Genomic DNA, 18314 nt, shown 5'->3' with positions numbered 1-18314 from the left:
AACCACCGTGGGAATAAAGTAGTCCTGGGTTCCCACGGCGGTTAGCATAATTCATGGAACATTCTGTCGATCCCAGGTATGTGTACACCAATTCGCCGCTATTTGGAGACGTCGATGAACTACTGTAGAAAGTTAATTACGATGGTGTAAATAATTATTGGAAAAATTGTACAAATTATTTCACCCCCACTCCCCCTTCCTCCCAGTATCCCGACTCACCAATACCAGTACAAGGAAGGAAAGACCGTGAAACAGTGTCGCTTCGACTCGAAGGTTATCCATGTGGAGGTAGAGGACCGAGATTGGTTCAGGTGGTCACACGAACTCCAATCACCATTAAAAACTTTGTACCATTCACGACTTCAGGGTGTTTACTTCTCCTTGTGCCGAGTCTGGTATAAACGAAGTCAAAATGCCACATAATCTTGCACTCAAATAAGTGAATCCTCAGAGACCGGACCCACCCATTTGGAACCCCACGATACGCCCCTCCAAGGTGAGGGGTGGTGGGTTCACCTAACTACTCGAAGCCGAGGTCGTTTCAAAATCTACTTTTGAATGTAGGTCAGCGGCTGGCTCGGTGGGATGAAGCACCGCAAGAGAAGTTGCAATAGCGCAGTAAAGAGCTCACCCGCTACAAAATGCCAAGTTGATTGCTCAAAACATGCAAGGAATAAGTATGATGGAAAAACCCCCCCAAAAAACCGGCCGTCGTGTGGATCTCCGTCTCCCGTGCCATACAAGTCAACCCCAAAAAAGGTCCTGCACTCCTAGAAGTACCTCGGTGCGAATAAGGTATAATGCGCAGTCATTGGTAATGCCGATAATGTGCATCGTTTTTATTGTTGAAACCAAATCAAACAATGGTAATAAAAAAATGCTATATGCTAAATCGCTAATAAAAAATAAATAAATAAAAATCAGTGTTTCACTCGAATCGATCCTCCCCCGTGCAGTTCATTTGGAAGAGGAAACAACCGGAGCCCGCAGCCGAAACTATCCGGGGCAGGAGAGCTCGGGGGAGTCATCCCGCAACAACGCTGGCGAGCCACGTCGTACTCTTGAGCTGAAGAGCTAACAAGTTGATGGTAGGCCCAACGAGATGGTGAGCAAGCCACGTTAAACCCTATGCTGGATTCAGGTGGCTCGGTACGCCACCAAAAAGACAACACCTCTGTATTAAACCGAGATTGCTGGCTTGGTGCTGGATTAACGGTCAAGGTGGACGGCTAAAGGTCTCAGGGTCTTGAGTTCGAGCCCCTGTAGTTTCATTGAAATAACACCAGGCAGGCTGACTCCACCTGTCATCCTTCCGGGGTCGGAAAAATGAGTACCAGCTTACTGGTAATGGGGCACTGCATCAGCGGCACAGCCACGTCCCCAGAAAATGATGCAGCCAAGCAGCCATAGGCTGCGTACGAAATGCCAACCTAGCTTGGTACAATGTCCTCCATGAAGGTGATGCCCTTGGTAATGCAGAGTTGAAGCTCAGAGAATGCAAACCATATATTGTGAACACAGGTAACAGAGCTCATTCTCACCAGGTACCTGGTAAAACCCAGGTGAAATTAAAAAAAAATGATATAAATCACAGAAAAACATGGGTCAAACAGTGTAACAGCAGGTATTAAACAAAATAAAAGGTCAATCATGGGTTCATCATGTCAGTCATTCTCAATACCTGTGTTGCACAAAACCTGACAGATACCTGTCCCACCGTGATCTTGCAGCAGCAGCGACTTTTCAGGAAAGCACCAATAAGGCTCATTAACCTGCTGGCGAGTTACGAGGCATCAGAAATGACCAACAACCATTAAATTCCATATGTCTCGACTCAACCCAGGGCGCATCCTCTCGGCATCACAGAGGAAGTGCAGAGGGACAGGTTGGCATGAGACACAATGGCCCAAGCACAGGCCCCACCGAATCTTTGGCACCGGCACTCATTTTCCTTGCACCAAACCCAACGAAAATGAAAGATTAGCTCCCCATGAAGTTTGACTTGCAGTGAGCTGCAACACACAAACACACAACACAGAATTATTAACATATTGAGGGTGCTGGGGTTATTGTGACCAACATAGTTACACAGCTCACAGGGAGGGGACACGAGTCCGACAGAGAGTGGCGTAACCAGAACGGCTTTTCCATATCAGGCCTGTGGTCCCATTAATTGCTTTCACTGCAACTCGATTCTCACCGTCTCAAACCGCTCTCTGCATGTCTTATCTATTAATGATTATTCAAAACATACCAATTCATTTCCATGCAACAGACTCTGGATTCCTTCACTGCTGATGCTTTTTTTTTTTTTGGGGACACCAAGTCGAGGGTCGTATAAGAGCTCAGACAAAGAACATATAATAAAGGGAGCGGGAAACAAGAGGGGGTGAGAAAGGGAAGCACAACAACAGTAGATAACAGGGACGTCAGGAGATCTGTGGAAGGGAGAGGGCTGGGGTGGGGTACACGGGATAAACAAGATGGACACCACAGTAGCTTACAGGAAAGAAAACGGAATTTGAAAACGGTTTGGGGTGGATTAACGGGGGTAGAAAAGATCAAGGTTTTGGATGGGGGAAGATAAGAGATGGTGGTGAACAGCTGTTTTAAAGTCCTGGAGGGAGGAGTGGGATTGAAGAGAGTGAAGGAGTTTGTTCCAGAGGTGGGAGTAAAGAGGCATGAAGGAGTGAAGGTGAGCAGAGAGCCTAGATTTTGGCAGTTTCACCAGAAGAGGAAGAAAGAAAAGAACCACCTTTAGAGGCCATTTTTCCCCCCAGAGCAGGGGTTGGCCTTTTTTGGGCACCGTGGTCCCCTGTTTGAAGCAATGTTTTATGGCCAAATGCCCTTCCTGCCGCCAACCCTGTTAGTCGCGTCTTGCGACAGGGAATTACCAGTAAACTGGTACTCAATTTTCCAACCTCGGAAGGATGACAAAGAAGGTTGCTGGCAAATCTTGTGCGACCTGTAGGAATATTTGGGGGACAGAGCACAGAGAGCTGGGGGAGCAAGGCCGGAGAAGAGTCGGTAGAAGACAGAAAGACCACCAACCTGCCTGTGGTGAGAGAGTGAAACACCCTCAAAATCAGCTTCATCATGGGAGATACCGATGATTCTAAAAGCTTTGGTTTCTACAGCGTGCAGTCGAGCTATGTGTGAGGAAGGAGCACCAGCCCAGAGGGGAGAGCAGTATTCCATCAAGCTGCGGATGAAAGCTTTGTAAGTGGTGAGAAGCTCAGAAGTGCCAAGGAAGTACTTCGCATGATGGAGGATGTCCAGTCGGCGACTGGATTTTGAGGCCAGCTTGGAAATGTGTCTTTCCCAGGAAAGATTATGGCAGATAGTGAGACCCAAAAGCTTGAGTGACAGAACTTCGCATTCAAACAACGTTGGTGTTCACAGAGGACACATCCCACGTTTTGCACATTAAACCTTATAGAGTACACCAAAAGACATGTTGGGAGTAAATGACATGTATAGTGAGTGGGCTCTCTTTGCTACAAAAGAGTCTAGGCTAATGGAGGATCCAAACGACAAAAGGCAGGAGATTCACAAACTATCAAATTCAGGGTTAGGAGGGAGGAGGGACACACAAGGAGGAAAGAAGGGAATAATACACAAATGAGTAACAATGGCCCAGAGAGAAACACAGTGGGAATAAGTGCATGGAGAAGGGAACATGAATGTGCACGGATGAGCCCATGAGGTAATGATGGGCAGTGCATTTGGAAGACTGAAGTGAGGAGGATGAGACAACGGACACAGGGAGACGATCCCACAATTGGGGACAGATGAGTGCAGGTGGGAAACCAGTCTGGACCTTAAGAGCAACAACAACAACAACAACAACATGCATTTTAAGGCCATTTTCCCTGCTAGAGCGGGGGTTAGCCTTAAGAGCAGGTGAGGTAAAATGCAAATGCAAGCTCAGTGCTGAGGGCAAGTCGAAGTTTTCACTCCATTAATATTTTAGCAATTTGCTCACAATGGCAATGGTGTTTTTTTCCCATAACGGCCAAGCCGACATTGCCTGGGTACCTTGGACAAAGACACATTGTGGGATCAATGCTTCAAACGTCGTGTGCGAGTTCCAGCCTTTCATCAGAAAGGAGCTACTTGCGAAGGTGTGACTAATGTGTGACAAGCTGAAGCTGCTAACATGCACAGACACCAGCGTTACTATGCAGAGGAAGGTATGTCTGAGTTACATGTTATTCAGTGTAACATGTCTACCTGCTGCATGGTGGTGTTGTCGGTGACTAAGCCGACACAAATCACTGGCTTTGCTGCCAGGACTAAAAACTACACCTGACAAAGGGCTGATGAGCTCCCGAAGGGCCATCCAGTAAGGAGATGGTGTCTCTTAAAAAACACACATCTGCATTGGACCAGTTCGAATCATACCAAAGACTTAAAAATGGTACGTGCTGCTTCCTTGTTTGACGTTCAGCATTTAAAAGGATAGAGCATGGACAATAGCCATCGGTTAGCTTCCATGGGGAGGAGGAAATTTATCCTGAGGAAATGGCCCCGAGTACGGTGAGAAAAGCGGCGCTATTGTTATGACGTCACTGGTACCCAGAGTATCCCGGGAAGTGATGACAGTGATCGAACCGCTCCCAAGCTCAGTGTTGGCTGTGTTAAGTATTTGTCTCGTGTGTGTGTATGTGTATGTGTGTGTGTGTGTGTGTGTGTGTGTGTGTGTGTATATGTGTGTATATGTGTGTGTGTGTGTATATATATATGTGTGTGTGTATATATGTGTGTGTGTATATATGTATGTGTGTATATGTATGTGTGTGTGTGTGTGTGTGTGTGTCAGCTCCATTACGAGCCTTAGACCATGTACAGTCACGTGAAAAAGTAAGTACACCCCATGTAAAGTTTTGACTTTTTCAACATATTTCAACATACAGCTATTTGATCTTCATTTCAACAATATTGACAGATAAAGGTGATATAACATAACAAATATCATGAAACATTTACATTTTGTAGTCCATTGTATAATTTAAATAAACATAAATGCAAATTTCGCATGTGGAAAAAGTAAGTACACCCCTACATTTCTCACTAATTCAAATACCTAAAATTAGAATCAGGTGCACCAGCTCAGGTGCAAATGATTAGAACATCGTTAGAGAGGATCGTGGAGGAACCTGTCTTATTTAAACTTCAGACATTTAGTTTGGTTTGCTCTTTGTTGTTAAAGTGTGCGGCGTCACCATGCCGAGATCAAAAGAGCTCTCTGAGGCCTTCAGAAAGAAGGTTATAGATGCCTACGACCCTACGTGTCTGGGAAGGGATTTAAAAAGATCTCCAAACAATTTGAAATCAATCATTCGACTATCCGGAAGATCATCTACAAGTGGAAAACATTCCAAACAACTGCCAACTTGTTCAGGCCAGACCGCCCCAACAAATTCAGCCCGAGAGCAGACCGCAAGATGCTGAAAGAAGTCTCTAAGAACCCCAGAATGTCATCACGGGACCTACAGGTAGCTCTTGCCACTGATGATGTCAAAGTACACGAGTCTACCATTAGAAAGAGGCTGCACAAATTTGATCTACATGGGAGGTGTTCCAGGAGGACACCTTTGCTGTCCAGAAAGAACATCAGGGCAAGACTAAAGTTTGCCAATGAACACCTCGGCAAAGACCAGCACTTCTGGCACAATGTGCTCTGGACAGATGAGCCAAAGGAAGAGCTATTTGGCCACAGTACCAGAAGACATGTTTGGCGAAAACCAAAGACAGCATTTGACCACAAGAACCTGATACCAACTGTAAAGCATGGTGGTGGAAATATTATGGTTTGGGTCAGCTTTGCTGCATCAGGGCCTGGGCAGCTCACCATCATAGAATCCACGATGAATTCTTCATTGTACCAGAGGGTGCTTGAGGATAATGTGAGGCCATCTGTCAGAAAGTTGAAGCTCAACCGAAGGTGGACCTTGCAACATGACAATGACCCAAAACATACCAGTAAATCCACCAAGGAATGGCTGAAAAGAAAGAAATGGAGGGTTCTGGAATGGCCAAGTCAAAGCCCGGATCTAAATCCCATCGAGATGTTGTGGGGGGATTTGAAACGAGCTGTGCATGCAAGAAACCCCTCAAACATCGCACAGCTGAAAGAATTCTGCATGGAGGAGTGGGCAAAAATTTATCCCAGTCGATGTCAGAGACTGGTAGACAGTTATAAGAAACGCCTACGTGAGGTTGTTTCTGCCAAAGGGGGCAATACCACCCATTAGAGCCAAGGATGTACTTACTTTTTCACGTGACTGTATATATACACAAAGAATTAAGTTAAGCACCCCCCCCGTTTTTTTACAACCTCGCACATTACAAGTTTGTTGTCGTCAAAACAGTGTAATATACCCATGATATTGCTATATTTTCTGGAGAAGTGATATTATGGTCACATAAAAACACAACAATCATGCCGTTTTCAATATTTTATTCTGAATAATTTAAGGTGAAATTTTTTGGGAATTTTAGGCATATTTTCACCTCAATTTAAGTATGGAGCTATAGGTCCATCACGGACAGTGTGGATGACGTTTATGTTTTCTAACGTACAGTCATTGTTCTGAGAAGACCTCTAGCGATCTTTGCGTCAATAACGTGTGTAGGACCCACGTGATCGGATCACTGACTCAACCAATCACTTTTTTTCACTTTGATCACTCAATTTCATCAATGGATAATTGCTAATGTCATACCAATCATTATTTGATCTCACATACCTTAGAATATATGCCAATGTATACATATACACGAAGAATATATATTAGGGGGTGCTTACCTTAATTCGTTGTGTAGGGGTGCTTAACTTAATTCTTTGTGTATATATAAAAAAGTCTAAAAAGGGTCTAAGATATCTGAAGGTTATGAATGGGTCTAAAGGTCGAAAAGGTATGTTCCAATCGGACAAAATTAATAGACACATTACCATGTACCATTATCGTTATTATTATCATCATTATAATCACTAGGGCATGCCCGTACTATATCTATATCTAAAATTATATCCCCCCCCTCTATTTACATGAAATGGTTTGGTCCAAAGCGAACGGCTTGCGAGTACGGTGACAATCCCCCCCCCCTCTATTTACATGAAATGGTTTGGTCCAAAGCGAACGGCTTGCGGAGTTTGGTAAAGAAATCGCCATAGCATGCACAAACGCGCAGGAAAGCGAAAGAATCGCAAATTTGTTTTAATTAGTTTTAAAACATAGTTTAACGCCAACATAGCGGCAACATAGTTTGCCAACGTGAAATAAATGAATACGCTCTCAAATGTGCCGTCCGAGGCAGAGTCTGTTCGCCACGTTCGGCACACGTGATAGCTCGCTGCTCTCTGATTGGTTGAATCGTTTTTTGGACATAGCTCGGTAACTACTTCTCCGATTAATATGAAACCTTGAAAAGGCACATCCTCGGGTCCCCAGCAATATACCTGGCAAGTTTCAAGTATATCGGACCCGTGGTTGTCGAGAAACAGCGGTCACAGACATACAGACATACATACATACATACATACATACATACATACATACATACACACAGAGATTACTGGAATTATAGATAGATTATCATTTCTAATATTGTCATTATTATTATCATTATGTACAATCATCATTATCAGTATTTTTTCAATAGTTTGTAATTAATAGACATACTCACGTTCTGTGCAGACAGACCCAAATGCAATAATAACCTGTCCTCTGGCGAGGACAATAAGAGTAATGTGTGGTTGTGTGCGTGCACGTCCGATAATTGTGGAATTGAACACGGCTGGGCCAATCTCAATCAAATTTTGAAAATTTGCTGGGGGCACACAGGATCAATTCATGGGCACAAAATAACCTCCCACCCTCTGTCTCCCTCTGTGAGGGTGGAGAAATGGTGTCCACCTGTACACGTGGCACAGTGCAAATGGTTTACTGACACCTGCTGGAGGGACGGGGCATTAATAGCCATGGCACAAAATATATTTGTCCCACCACCTGTCCCACCTCTCTTCTCCCACCTCTCTTCTCCCACCTCTCTTCTCCCACCTCTCTTCTCCCACCTCTCTTCTCCCACCTCTCTTCTCCCACCTCTCTTCTCCCACCTCTCTTCTCCCAAACCCTCCCACTCCCCCCCACCCCACCCCTCCTACCCCCCCCCCCCCTTCATCCAGAACACACTGTTTGCCAGAGGTTTTCATAAGGGAGCAGGTGCTTCGAGGCATCTTAAAATAAGGCAATTGTCTGTATATGTTTACATCTAGTTATTATAGAATCGAAAGATCGCTCCTGTAGGGAGTGGCTGTTACAAGTATTTCCAAATGTGGAAATCACACCTTATGAAATAATCACACGCTCGGTATTTGCTTGGCACACTCACCGATAAAATCCACAACTGGGTCGCACTCTCCCTCAGGCTTGATGGTGCCAGCAATGCTGTCATTCTCCAGGATGGGCAGAAAGAGGGACACAAAGTCGGGGGTGTATGGCGGGGCCACCATATCCAATACCTGCAAGTACGACAAGGAAGCAGCTGACACCGAATGCATTAGTTGTTGGATAGATTATCAACTTAACACAAAAACAAATAATTATTGTAATGCTAAACATGATACTACAGGAATTTCAATTTCAGGCAAGCGGTTGATGGAGGTTAAATCTCCAATCTAAAGACCAGATCGAGGTGACGTGCCTCAGTGACGAAGTGCCGGATGAGGGACAAGTCGGTGTCCTGCTTGTCCAAGCACCGTCGAATGTACGAAACCACAGGCAAGACACACCCTCGACTCAAAAGATGCACCATGCGATCCAAAAGGGTCTTCTTGAGCTCCAGCTGCAGACAGTAGGGAATGGAGACGTTACAGTTCAATACCAAGTAGCGAACATCCTTTTTCAGTCCGTCAAGTATCATTATTTTCTCCCAAACCTTGACATTCATTATAATCTATATATATAAAACACAGTTTGTGTGTGTGTGTGTGTGTGTGTGTGTGTGTGTGTGTGTGTGTGTGTGTGTGTGTGTGTGTGTGTGTGTGTGTGTATATGTTACCGATAGACTCCTAAACGGAGAGGCTCACGTACTTGATATTTGGCACAGACATGGCCATTGAGCCTGGGAAGAACATGGCCGACCTAAAAATTTATTTCATAATATTTTTTTACCATATTTTTACCTCAGCGCATTTCAATGCGGAATATTATGACCGGAATGGCAGAGCAGCGCGCTGATTCGCTCAGAGCGATCACGTGATGTTCCTTGCCGCCATTAACTCAGTTACGCGTTCGCACGTATTTCAGAGCGAAAAGCGATTGCGTTTTTTCACATTTCAGCGAGGAACATTGCCATTCACACCACATAGGTTATTTTTTCTTTCATCTTTAGATCCATATTTTTTGCCATAACGTAGCACATTATGGTCTCTTGAGCTCGAGTTAGCCAATCACCTGGGAGCATGAGGCCACGTTGGCCACGCCCACGACACGACGCAGAGTTGCAATCGATCGCTCAGAGCGATCACGTGATGTTCCTTGCCGCGCGATTGCGTTTTTTCACATTTCAGCGAGGAACATTGCCATTCACACCACATAGGTTTTTTTTTCTTTCATCTTTAGATCCATTTTTTTTTTCAGCGAGGAATATTACACACGGAATCTGAATCGGTGGCAGAGCAGCGCACCGATTCGACGATTTACGTGCCCTCCCCCTCCCCCTCCTCCGCCCCTCCTCCTCCTCCCCCCCTACGCCTCTCCCCATCCCCCTCCCACCCCTCTCCTCTCCCATCCCTCCCCCCCTCTCCTCTCCCATCCCTCCCCCCCTCTCCTCTCCCATCCCTCCCCCCCCCTCTCCTCTCCCATCCCTCCCCCCCCCTCTCCTATCCCTCCCCCCCTCTCCTCTCCCATCCCTCCCCCCCTCTCCTCCCCTCCCCTCCTCCCCCTCCCATTTATACACGGAATGCCGGGTACTTCCCCCCCCCCCCTCTTCTCCCCTCCTCCCCGTTCCCCTCCCCTCCTCTTCCCTCCCCCACCCGGCAATGCCGGGTACTTCCCCCCCCCCCCTCTCCTCCCCTCCCTCCTCCCCTCCCTCCTCCCCTCCCCCCCTCTCCTCCCCTCCCCTTCCCCCTCCCCTCCCCGGCAATGCCGGGTACTTCTGCTAGTGTCAAATAAATGTGGATTTCATGAGGCTGTGCTGTATACGCACCTTATGATAATGAGAACATGTGCATAATTAATCATATCAAGATTATAAAACACACCCGCACACCCAAAACGCAAATAAGAAAGTATTCACCTGTTCCATGACATCCAGCTGGGAATGCTCCGTCTCAAACAGCTTCGTCAGCAGCTGGAGAACCAATGGCTGCATCAACTGGTGGCATGTACTGATCTGGATGCAATGGACAGAGAAACGAAGGAGAGATTCATGGGTGAGACCCCACAGGATCGGTACACAGCGGCAGTTGAAATAGCACAGCAAACCCCGGGCCCTACGCACCTCGTCGAGAAGGGCCAGGTGCACTGGTGTGTGATCAGTTTGCAACTTGAAGTAGCTTGGCTCAGAGACTGTCCAGTCAACCCAACGCAGTACTCCGACTGCTACCACGGGAAAACTAGCAACAGGCAAAATACTTTCATGTACAAATACTGTAAAAACTACATGTATGTGTCATTCCCTTACAAGGAACTTCAATGCACGAGGCGGCCATTGGGCCAATGCACAATGGTTACTAACCTATGTTTTTTTTTTTTAGCAGTGTTCCATCTATTTAAGATGCGGATAATTACAAGGTATTCGGATCATTACAAGGTATTCGGATCATTACAAGGTATTTGGATCATTACAAGGTATTTGGATCATTACAAGGTATTCGTATTCATGTGTTCTGCCTGAAGGCAGGTTCAGTACTGCCGAAGCAGTTTCTTGGCAAGGGTTATACTAGGTGGTTTGCCATTGCCTTCCCAGCAGTAGTTCAGGCAGGAATTTGGAATTTGTTCATGGTGCCGGCGATAACTCGTCTACTCTTCATGAAGAACACCGTGGGATCTTTAACGTCCACCAACGAATTCTGGCAGACGGAATGTCCAAGTACAATGCCCATCCGAGGGACAGCACACACATTGATGAATCACCTTCCTGGAAAACACCATGGTGACAGTTTATAGCTGGGTCGGAATTTGAATCCAGGCTAGGCAGCTTAGAGGCGAGTGTGCGCACCTACAGCGTCTAGGCCATCCTGTCAGCCCTATTACAACGTAGAGCGTTTATAAAATAGCAATAGTGAATGAAAGTTGGAGGGGAGGAAAAAATAAATAAGTAAATTTAAAAAAAAAAAGAGGGAGTTAAATAAAATCATTGGAAAAAGAAAAGCGGGTGGGAGAGGAGCGGAGATGTGAATGGAGGTACAGGATTACCGTAAGCACTGATATAGCGTGGCGAGCTCGGCAAGTAGCTCTGAGGATCCTTTGTTTTCATTACAGCAGAGAACATGTGCCGTCTCGATGGCTTTCGACGTCGTTTTGAGCTCATCTTTGTTGATGTTGGTGCGTTTGTTCTGCAACACAACAATAACCTCACCACTCCAGAAGAGCGCACACAATACTACACAAAACAAATACGCCAATCTCACTTTCAATGGGCTATGTATGCCATCATACTCCTGGGTCTCACATTGCACCAATTAAAATGCATTTTGAAACACAGAACTCCAAAATTCATTCATTATTCATTCTTTATTTTTGTTAATTCAATTTCAAACTTCCGTTTTTCCAACACCGACCGTCTCGCCGTTAGCTTCCTGGAGAACATCAGGTGGAGAATGAGTCCGGGTGGCCTCTTTGGCATTCCCATCCAAGCACAATTTGTGATGCTCGAATTCCAGGTTCAAATCCCATGCACTGTCATTTGTCCGCTGCCTACCAATGTCCTTGTAAGTTTATGTCCGAGGACAGCGACGTCTCATCCTCGTTATACATGTGTGTGCAAATAATCTCTGCAAGCCTTTGCTCATGGTCATTTTAAAAAGTAATAATAATTCTACTATTCAAAAATAAAACGAATATCCAACAATAATGGGTCACTAAATCAAAAGATATCTGACCTGCCTGCTTATTCCATCCTACCCAGTATTTATCACCGACATATCCTCCAAACATTATCTAACCTACAATGCTAAATTAAGTTTAAGTAAAAGTCCAGCTCCAGTACACGAGATTCAAAACAATTAAAACATAGTGATTAAACCAAATCGAAAATTACAATCCGGCAGCGTGAGCCCGTTACACGGCAGGTCTCTCCCTCACCTTCCTCCACGTTTCCACGACGCTGGTGGTGTACGCCAGGATGTAAATGTACTTGTGCTTATGATCCGGATTCACTTTGGCACCAGGTTTAAACAGAGTGTGCATAAAGAGGTCCAGAAAAGCAGGAACTCTTACCTGCAACAACAACACAAAACCGTTTCGCCACGACATAGCTTCATGACCCTCGGCCTCACCCCGCCATATTGGGCTATGTGGACAGTCAAGGTGCAAACCCATGATCGCCATTCAAGGAACGCCAAAACCGTCTCCACGTGCATGTCACACCAATAACTTGTGGGATTGCTCAGCACAAATACTTACTGACCATGCAGTGAAGTGGCCGGATGGCTAAAATAAATAAATTAATATTTATTTATTTAAAAAAAGAAAGAAAAAAAAAAGGAGGTTTTTACACCTCTCCCCCCCCCCCCCCCCCCCTTTCCCTCAGTAACCTCTTACGATGACGTACAATCCCACCACACAAGCCAGCATGGTTCCATTACCTTCATTAGCCAGCTTATGTGGATACCAAGGTCTTTTTCTTCGTTTGTATGCAGCACACGGCTGCGGAATAGCCTCATTGGCCGAGTGCATGGCTGTGCCGCTGATACAATTCCCTCTGCTGGTTTGGGCAGGAATTTGGAATTTGGTCGTGGTGTTGGCAAATAGCTTGTCTACTCTTTGCGGAGGACACCGTGGGATCTTTAACATCCACCAACTAATGTTGGCAGACGGGATGCCCGTTTAACGTCCATCCAAAGGATGGCACGCCCATTGATGAATCACCTTGCCTGTGAAACATCAGGATGACAGTGTATAGCTAGATCGGGATTCAAACCCAAGCTAGACAGCTTTGAGGTGAGTATGCGTACCTTTTGGCCGTCCCGTCAGCCTGATACCCAGGTAATGATACTATGAAGACTATATATATTTGCAGACAAAATGCAATTCAAGTTTTACTAACGCTGACAACAAACAAATCAAGCAGAATGAAAGATAAAAGATGAAACAGAACTGCCGGAGACTCATTGGCGGATCGAGTATATAAAGCAGATTAGAGATTGCGCTTTATTTATGCCACATTTTCATTATTCCAGCTAAGCACTGCACCATGATCCACCATGCAGGTGGAAACACAGGATCAGTGACGTAGTCCAAGAAAATGTGTTGTGTCTTGTCCGGATGCCATTCCAACACACCATACTGCAAGCTTACCAGCTCCACGGGTGGAGGGTCAAGGCTCGTGAACATCTTATACAGGGTGGTGATGTCTGCTGGATTGAGAGCCGCTTTGGAGAGCATGGCTCCTAAAGCCTGGCAAGCTCGAGGATATGCAGAGGCATTGCCCAGCGCCAGTGTGATCTGGCTGACGTCATGCCCGCTGGTGTGGGAGAGTTAATGAATGAAAGGGAGAATTGCATCAGCGAGCAGTAAAGGTCAAACATAGTACATAAATCCAATGAAAAATAAAGCAAACAAGTAAATAAACAAGAAGAGGTCCAGCAGAGCACGATACTTGCAAAATCCCCCCCCCCCCCCCCACACACACACACACACACACACACACACACACACACACACACACACACACACACACACACACACACACACACACACACACACACACACACACACACACACACACACACACACACACACACACACACACACACACACACACACACACACACACACACACACACACACACACAGGTTGCCAATGATCCAGCAAATTGTCCATTTCAAGATTAAAATTAACGATCTTGATCAAAGCTCGGGTCAATAAGATGAAAAGGGACGATTTTTCAGATGAAAATTGATGATTTTAGAAGTTTGACCGAGAGTTGGCCTTTGACCTTGTGACCTCAAAAATAGTTGGTTTCCCAATTTAGTGACTCAATATACAAATGCAATTCAATTTTCAAGTCAATTGGATAAAAAATGGTGATTTTAGAAATTTGACCTCCAGATGACCTTTGATCTCAAAATCAATAGGCTTCTCAAATGTGACGACCTTGACAACCTGGTGAAGTTTCACGAGGATCGCTTTCGAATTCTGACCTGTAGGCGAGTGACAAACAAACAGACAGACAGTAGAACAAACACAACCGACTTGAAAAATCTTCGATTTTAGTTTTGAAGTTTTGATAAAGTTTTGGTTTTAATAAGGTTTTGTCGATCAGGTTTACATCTAAAAATAACTGTTCAATTACAGCTACACTGAGCAACAGTTATTATGGTTTGAGACCACAAACAAAAAAAAAAACTTACTGCAGCATGTGAACAGTGAATGCGACTACGAGATGTGTACAGTGAACTCAATCTAGTCACGTGAAAAAGTAAGTACACCCCATGTAAAGTTTTGACTTTTTCAACATATTTCAACATTCAGCTATTTGAACTTCATTTCAACAATGTTGTTAGATAAAGGTGATATAAAATAACAAATATCATGAAACGTTCACATTTTGTAGTCCATTGTATAATTTAAATAAACATAAATGCAAATTTTGCATGTGGAAAAAGTAAGTACACCCCGACATTTATCACTACTTCAAATACCTAAAATTAGAATCAGGTGCACCAGCTCAGGTGCAAATGATTAGAACATCGTTAGAGAGGATCTTGGAGGAACCTGTCTTATTTAAACCTCAGACATTTAGTTTGGTTTGCTCTTTGTTGTTGAAGTGTGTGGCGTCACCATGCCTAGATCAAAAGAGCTCTCTGAGGCCTTCAGAAAGAAGGTTATAGATGCCTACGAGTCTGGGAAGGGATTTAAAAAGATCTCCAAACAATAATTTGACTGTCTGGAAGATCATCTACAAGTGGAGAAGATTCCAAACAAATGCCAACTTGTTCAGGCCAGGCCGCCCCAGCAAGTTCAGCCCGAGAGCAGACCGCAAGACGCTAAAAGAAGTCTCTGAGAACCCCAGAATGTCATCACGGGACCTACAGGTAGCTCTTGCCACAGTTGATGTCAAAGTGCACGAGTCTACCATTAGAAAGAGGCTGCACAAATTTGATCTACATGGGAGGTGCGCCAGGAGGAAACCTTTGCTGTCCAGAAAGAACATCAGGGCAAGACTAAAGTTTGCCAATGAACACCGAGGCAAAGACCAGCACGTCTGGAACAATGTGCTCAGGACGGATGAGTCAAAGGTAGAGCTATTTGGCCACAGTACCAGAAGACATGTTTGGCGAAAACTAAAGACAGCATTTGACCACAAGAACCTGATACCAACTGTAAAGCGTGGTGGTGGAAATATTATGGTGTGGGGCAGCTTTGCTGCATCAGGGCCTGAGCAGCTCACCATCATAGAATCCACTATGAATTCTTCATTGTACCAAAGGGTGCTTGAGGATAATGTGAGGCCACCTGTCGGAAAGTTGAAGCTCAACCGAAGGTGGACCTTGCAACATGACAATGACCCTAAACATACCAGTAAATCCACCAAGGAATGGCTGAAAAGAAAGAAATGGAGGGTTCTGGAATGGCCAAGTCAAAGCCAGGATCTAAATCCCATCGAGATGTTGTGGGGGGGATTTGAAACGAGCTGTGCATGCAAGAAACCCCTCAAACATCGCACAGCTGAAAGAATTCTGCATGGAGGAGTGGGCAAAAATTTCTTCCGGTCGATGTCAGGGACTGGTAGACAGTTATAAGAAACGCCGACGTGAGGTTGTTTCTGCCAAAGGGGGCAATACCACCTATTAGAGCCAAGGGTGTACTTACTTTTTCCACATGCAAAATTTGCATTTATGTTTATTTAAATTATACAATGGACTACAAAATGAAAATGTTTCATGATATTTGTTATATTATATCACCTTTATCTATCAATATTGTTGAAATGAAGATCAAATAGCTGCATGTTGAAATATGTTGAAAAAGTCAAAACTTTACATGGGGTGTACTTACTTTTTCACATGACTGTATACAGTGCGATTGTGAGACATGGAATGCAAGTATTCCCACCGATCCTGTGCATATCTTTGCACCTCCTGTGAGAGGCGCCGCAGTACAGAGCCTCCTTGCTCTTCTTGCGCCAAAAGAGTAAGTATCGCCTGCGCAAACAGGTACGTGTGCTCCCCGTGGCACACCATCCTCTGCGGGACACGAAGATGGCAAGCATGGCCATGTGATTTACAAGTGACGGTCATGGTCATGTTTGAGCGAGTGCATGGCGAGTATCGAAGAATAAGTGAGATCAACATTGATGGCTCACGGCAAATTCGGGCAAGGTTTTCTCAAGACTCTCCTCGCCACCGTCCAGGATGCTGGAGAGCGAGGTGCGAAGCACGCGCGCAAACACCTCCAGTTGCTGGCAAGCTGTCGATACGCTCATTATCTCTCCCTGGTAACCTGCATCCGAGATGAGCTGAAGGTGAGATTGAAAGCAAGGTTAGGGCTTTGCAAACAAACCAAACAAATAAACAAGAAGGATGTTGTGTACAGCGCGATCCTTGTGAAATCCAAATAAAAAATAATTGCCCATTAGTGCAGCAGATAAACACAAAAATTGTGCATTTTATGAGAAAAGCATGAAATTTTTAACATAGTTAGTGCATACCATAAGGTTTATTTTCAGATGTGGAGGGAAGTCAGATTTGACCTCTGAGAACCGTGAGAGGTCAAACCCAAAATGGCCGCCAGTCCACCGAGTCTAATGTTCAAATGCGCTTAATTTTGGAACCAAATAGTGTAGAAAAACATTATAGGTGTCATTTCCAACTAAATTGGGGATGCCCAGAGGTGAATGATGCTTTCAATGAACTCCTAGGCATGCCAAGTGAGGTCAGTGAAGGCTCAATGTTACTGCTAGAGCGATTTGTGGTGCTGATGTACGATAGAACCAGTGAGAGCACGGAAGTGAATGATGCCAGGAAACAGCTCTTCACACAGAAGTGTAGAACTCTAGAGAACATTCCTCCGACCCAGGCAACACTCAAGCAGCACATCAAGCACACTTGCTACCAAGCCAACTGTTGTAACCAGGCATTGGTCATGGATCCAGAGATGCCAGACCCACCTGACTGGGGCTGGACAAAGGAGACAACTGGGTGGCAGCCTCTTTGGACCACTCTTCCTGAAGCATCAAAATCGTGCCATGAATTGATCGACTGTGGCTGCAGGAAAGGGTGCACTGGACGCTGCAAGTGTGCCAAAGCTGCATTCAAGTGCACTGCAATGTGCTTCTGTTCTGGAGACCGTTAGATTTAGATCATTACCAATTTTCATCATTGCATTTGATTTAATGTAAGCTTTGGTGGACATACTTGGTTAATTACAGTTATTTTTTCAGAGGTTATTGCATCATTCCTTGCAGTGTAAACACTTTTTTTTCATCATTTCTGGTCTTTGGGTGTTCTGTACCTATCCCTGTACCTGAAAAAATAAAGTTTTAAAAGTTCAAATAAACTTTTTCCAATAGCAGTTCCAACTGCAGTATCATAAAAATAGATATTTAACGTAATTTGACCTTGATTGTGACCTAAATGCATGTCCTTGAGTTCTGGCGATCTCAAAAGTATCACCAAATGAATGGGCATCCCCAATTTAGTTGGAAATGACACCTATAAGCACGTTTGAACATTAAACCCGGTGGACTGGTGGCCATTTTGGATTTGACCTCTCACGGTCCTCAGAGGTCAAATCTGACTTCCCTCCACATCTGCAAATAAACCTTATGGTATATACTAACTATGCTAGAAATTTCATGCTTTTCTCAAAAAATGCACAATTTGTTAAAATATGAGAGCTTATCCACTGTACTACATGAAAACAGCATTTTGGCAATTTTGAACACGTGACCTCTCAAGTCTTTCACATGATTGATTGTTATACATAACAAATTTGGCTTGTACATTTTATAACTGCAGCATAATAGGTGTTTTACAGATTTCAGGTGGCTTCCACCTTTGACTACTTCTGAACACATTTTACAAACAAATACTACAAATAAGCTTTATACGCTTCAATTTGAGATCTTGAAAGTTTTT

At 44.7% G+C, this 18314-nt stretch overlaps 1 protein-coding gene across 1 annotated transcript in view; it reads right to left on the bottom strand.

Annotated features, from left to right (window-relative positions):
* Window positions 1–815: 815 nt before the first annotated feature.
* Window positions 816–18314, bottom strand: part of NELFCD (negative elongation factor complex member C/D) — a 29925-nt gene continuing 12426 nt past the window's right edge. Inside the window, exons 6-15 of the mRNA XM_068128318.2 lie at window positions 16541–16693; window positions 16291–16421; window positions 13530–13695; window positions 12315–12449; window positions 11427–11566; window positions 10510–10624; window positions 10306–10401; window positions 8710–8850; window positions 8398–8527; window positions 816–2012 (exon numbers count right to left, since the gene is read on the bottom strand). Coding sequence (XP_067984419.2) covers window positions 1981–2012; window positions 8398–8527; window positions 8710–8850; window positions 10306–10401; window positions 10510–10624; window positions 11427–11566; window positions 12315–12449; window positions 13530–13695; window positions 16291–16421; window positions 16541–16693 — 1239 coding nt within the window. The 3' untranslated portion in view covers window positions 816–1980. The remainder of the gene's footprint in view (window positions 2013–8397; window positions 8528–8709; window positions 8851–10305; window positions 10402–10509; window positions 10625–11426; window positions 11567–12314; window positions 12450–13529; window positions 13696–16290; window positions 16422–16540; window positions 16694–18314) is intronic.

Source organism: Myxine glutinosa, chromosome 9 (genome assembly GCF_964187855.1).
Source record: "Myxine glutinosa chromosome 9, kmMyxGlut1.1, whole genome shotgun sequence".
NCBI lineage: Eukaryota > Metazoa > Chordata > Myxini > Myxiniformes > Myxinidae > Myxine > Myxine glutinosa.
This window is presented reverse-complemented; position numbering and strand designations above follow the sequence as displayed.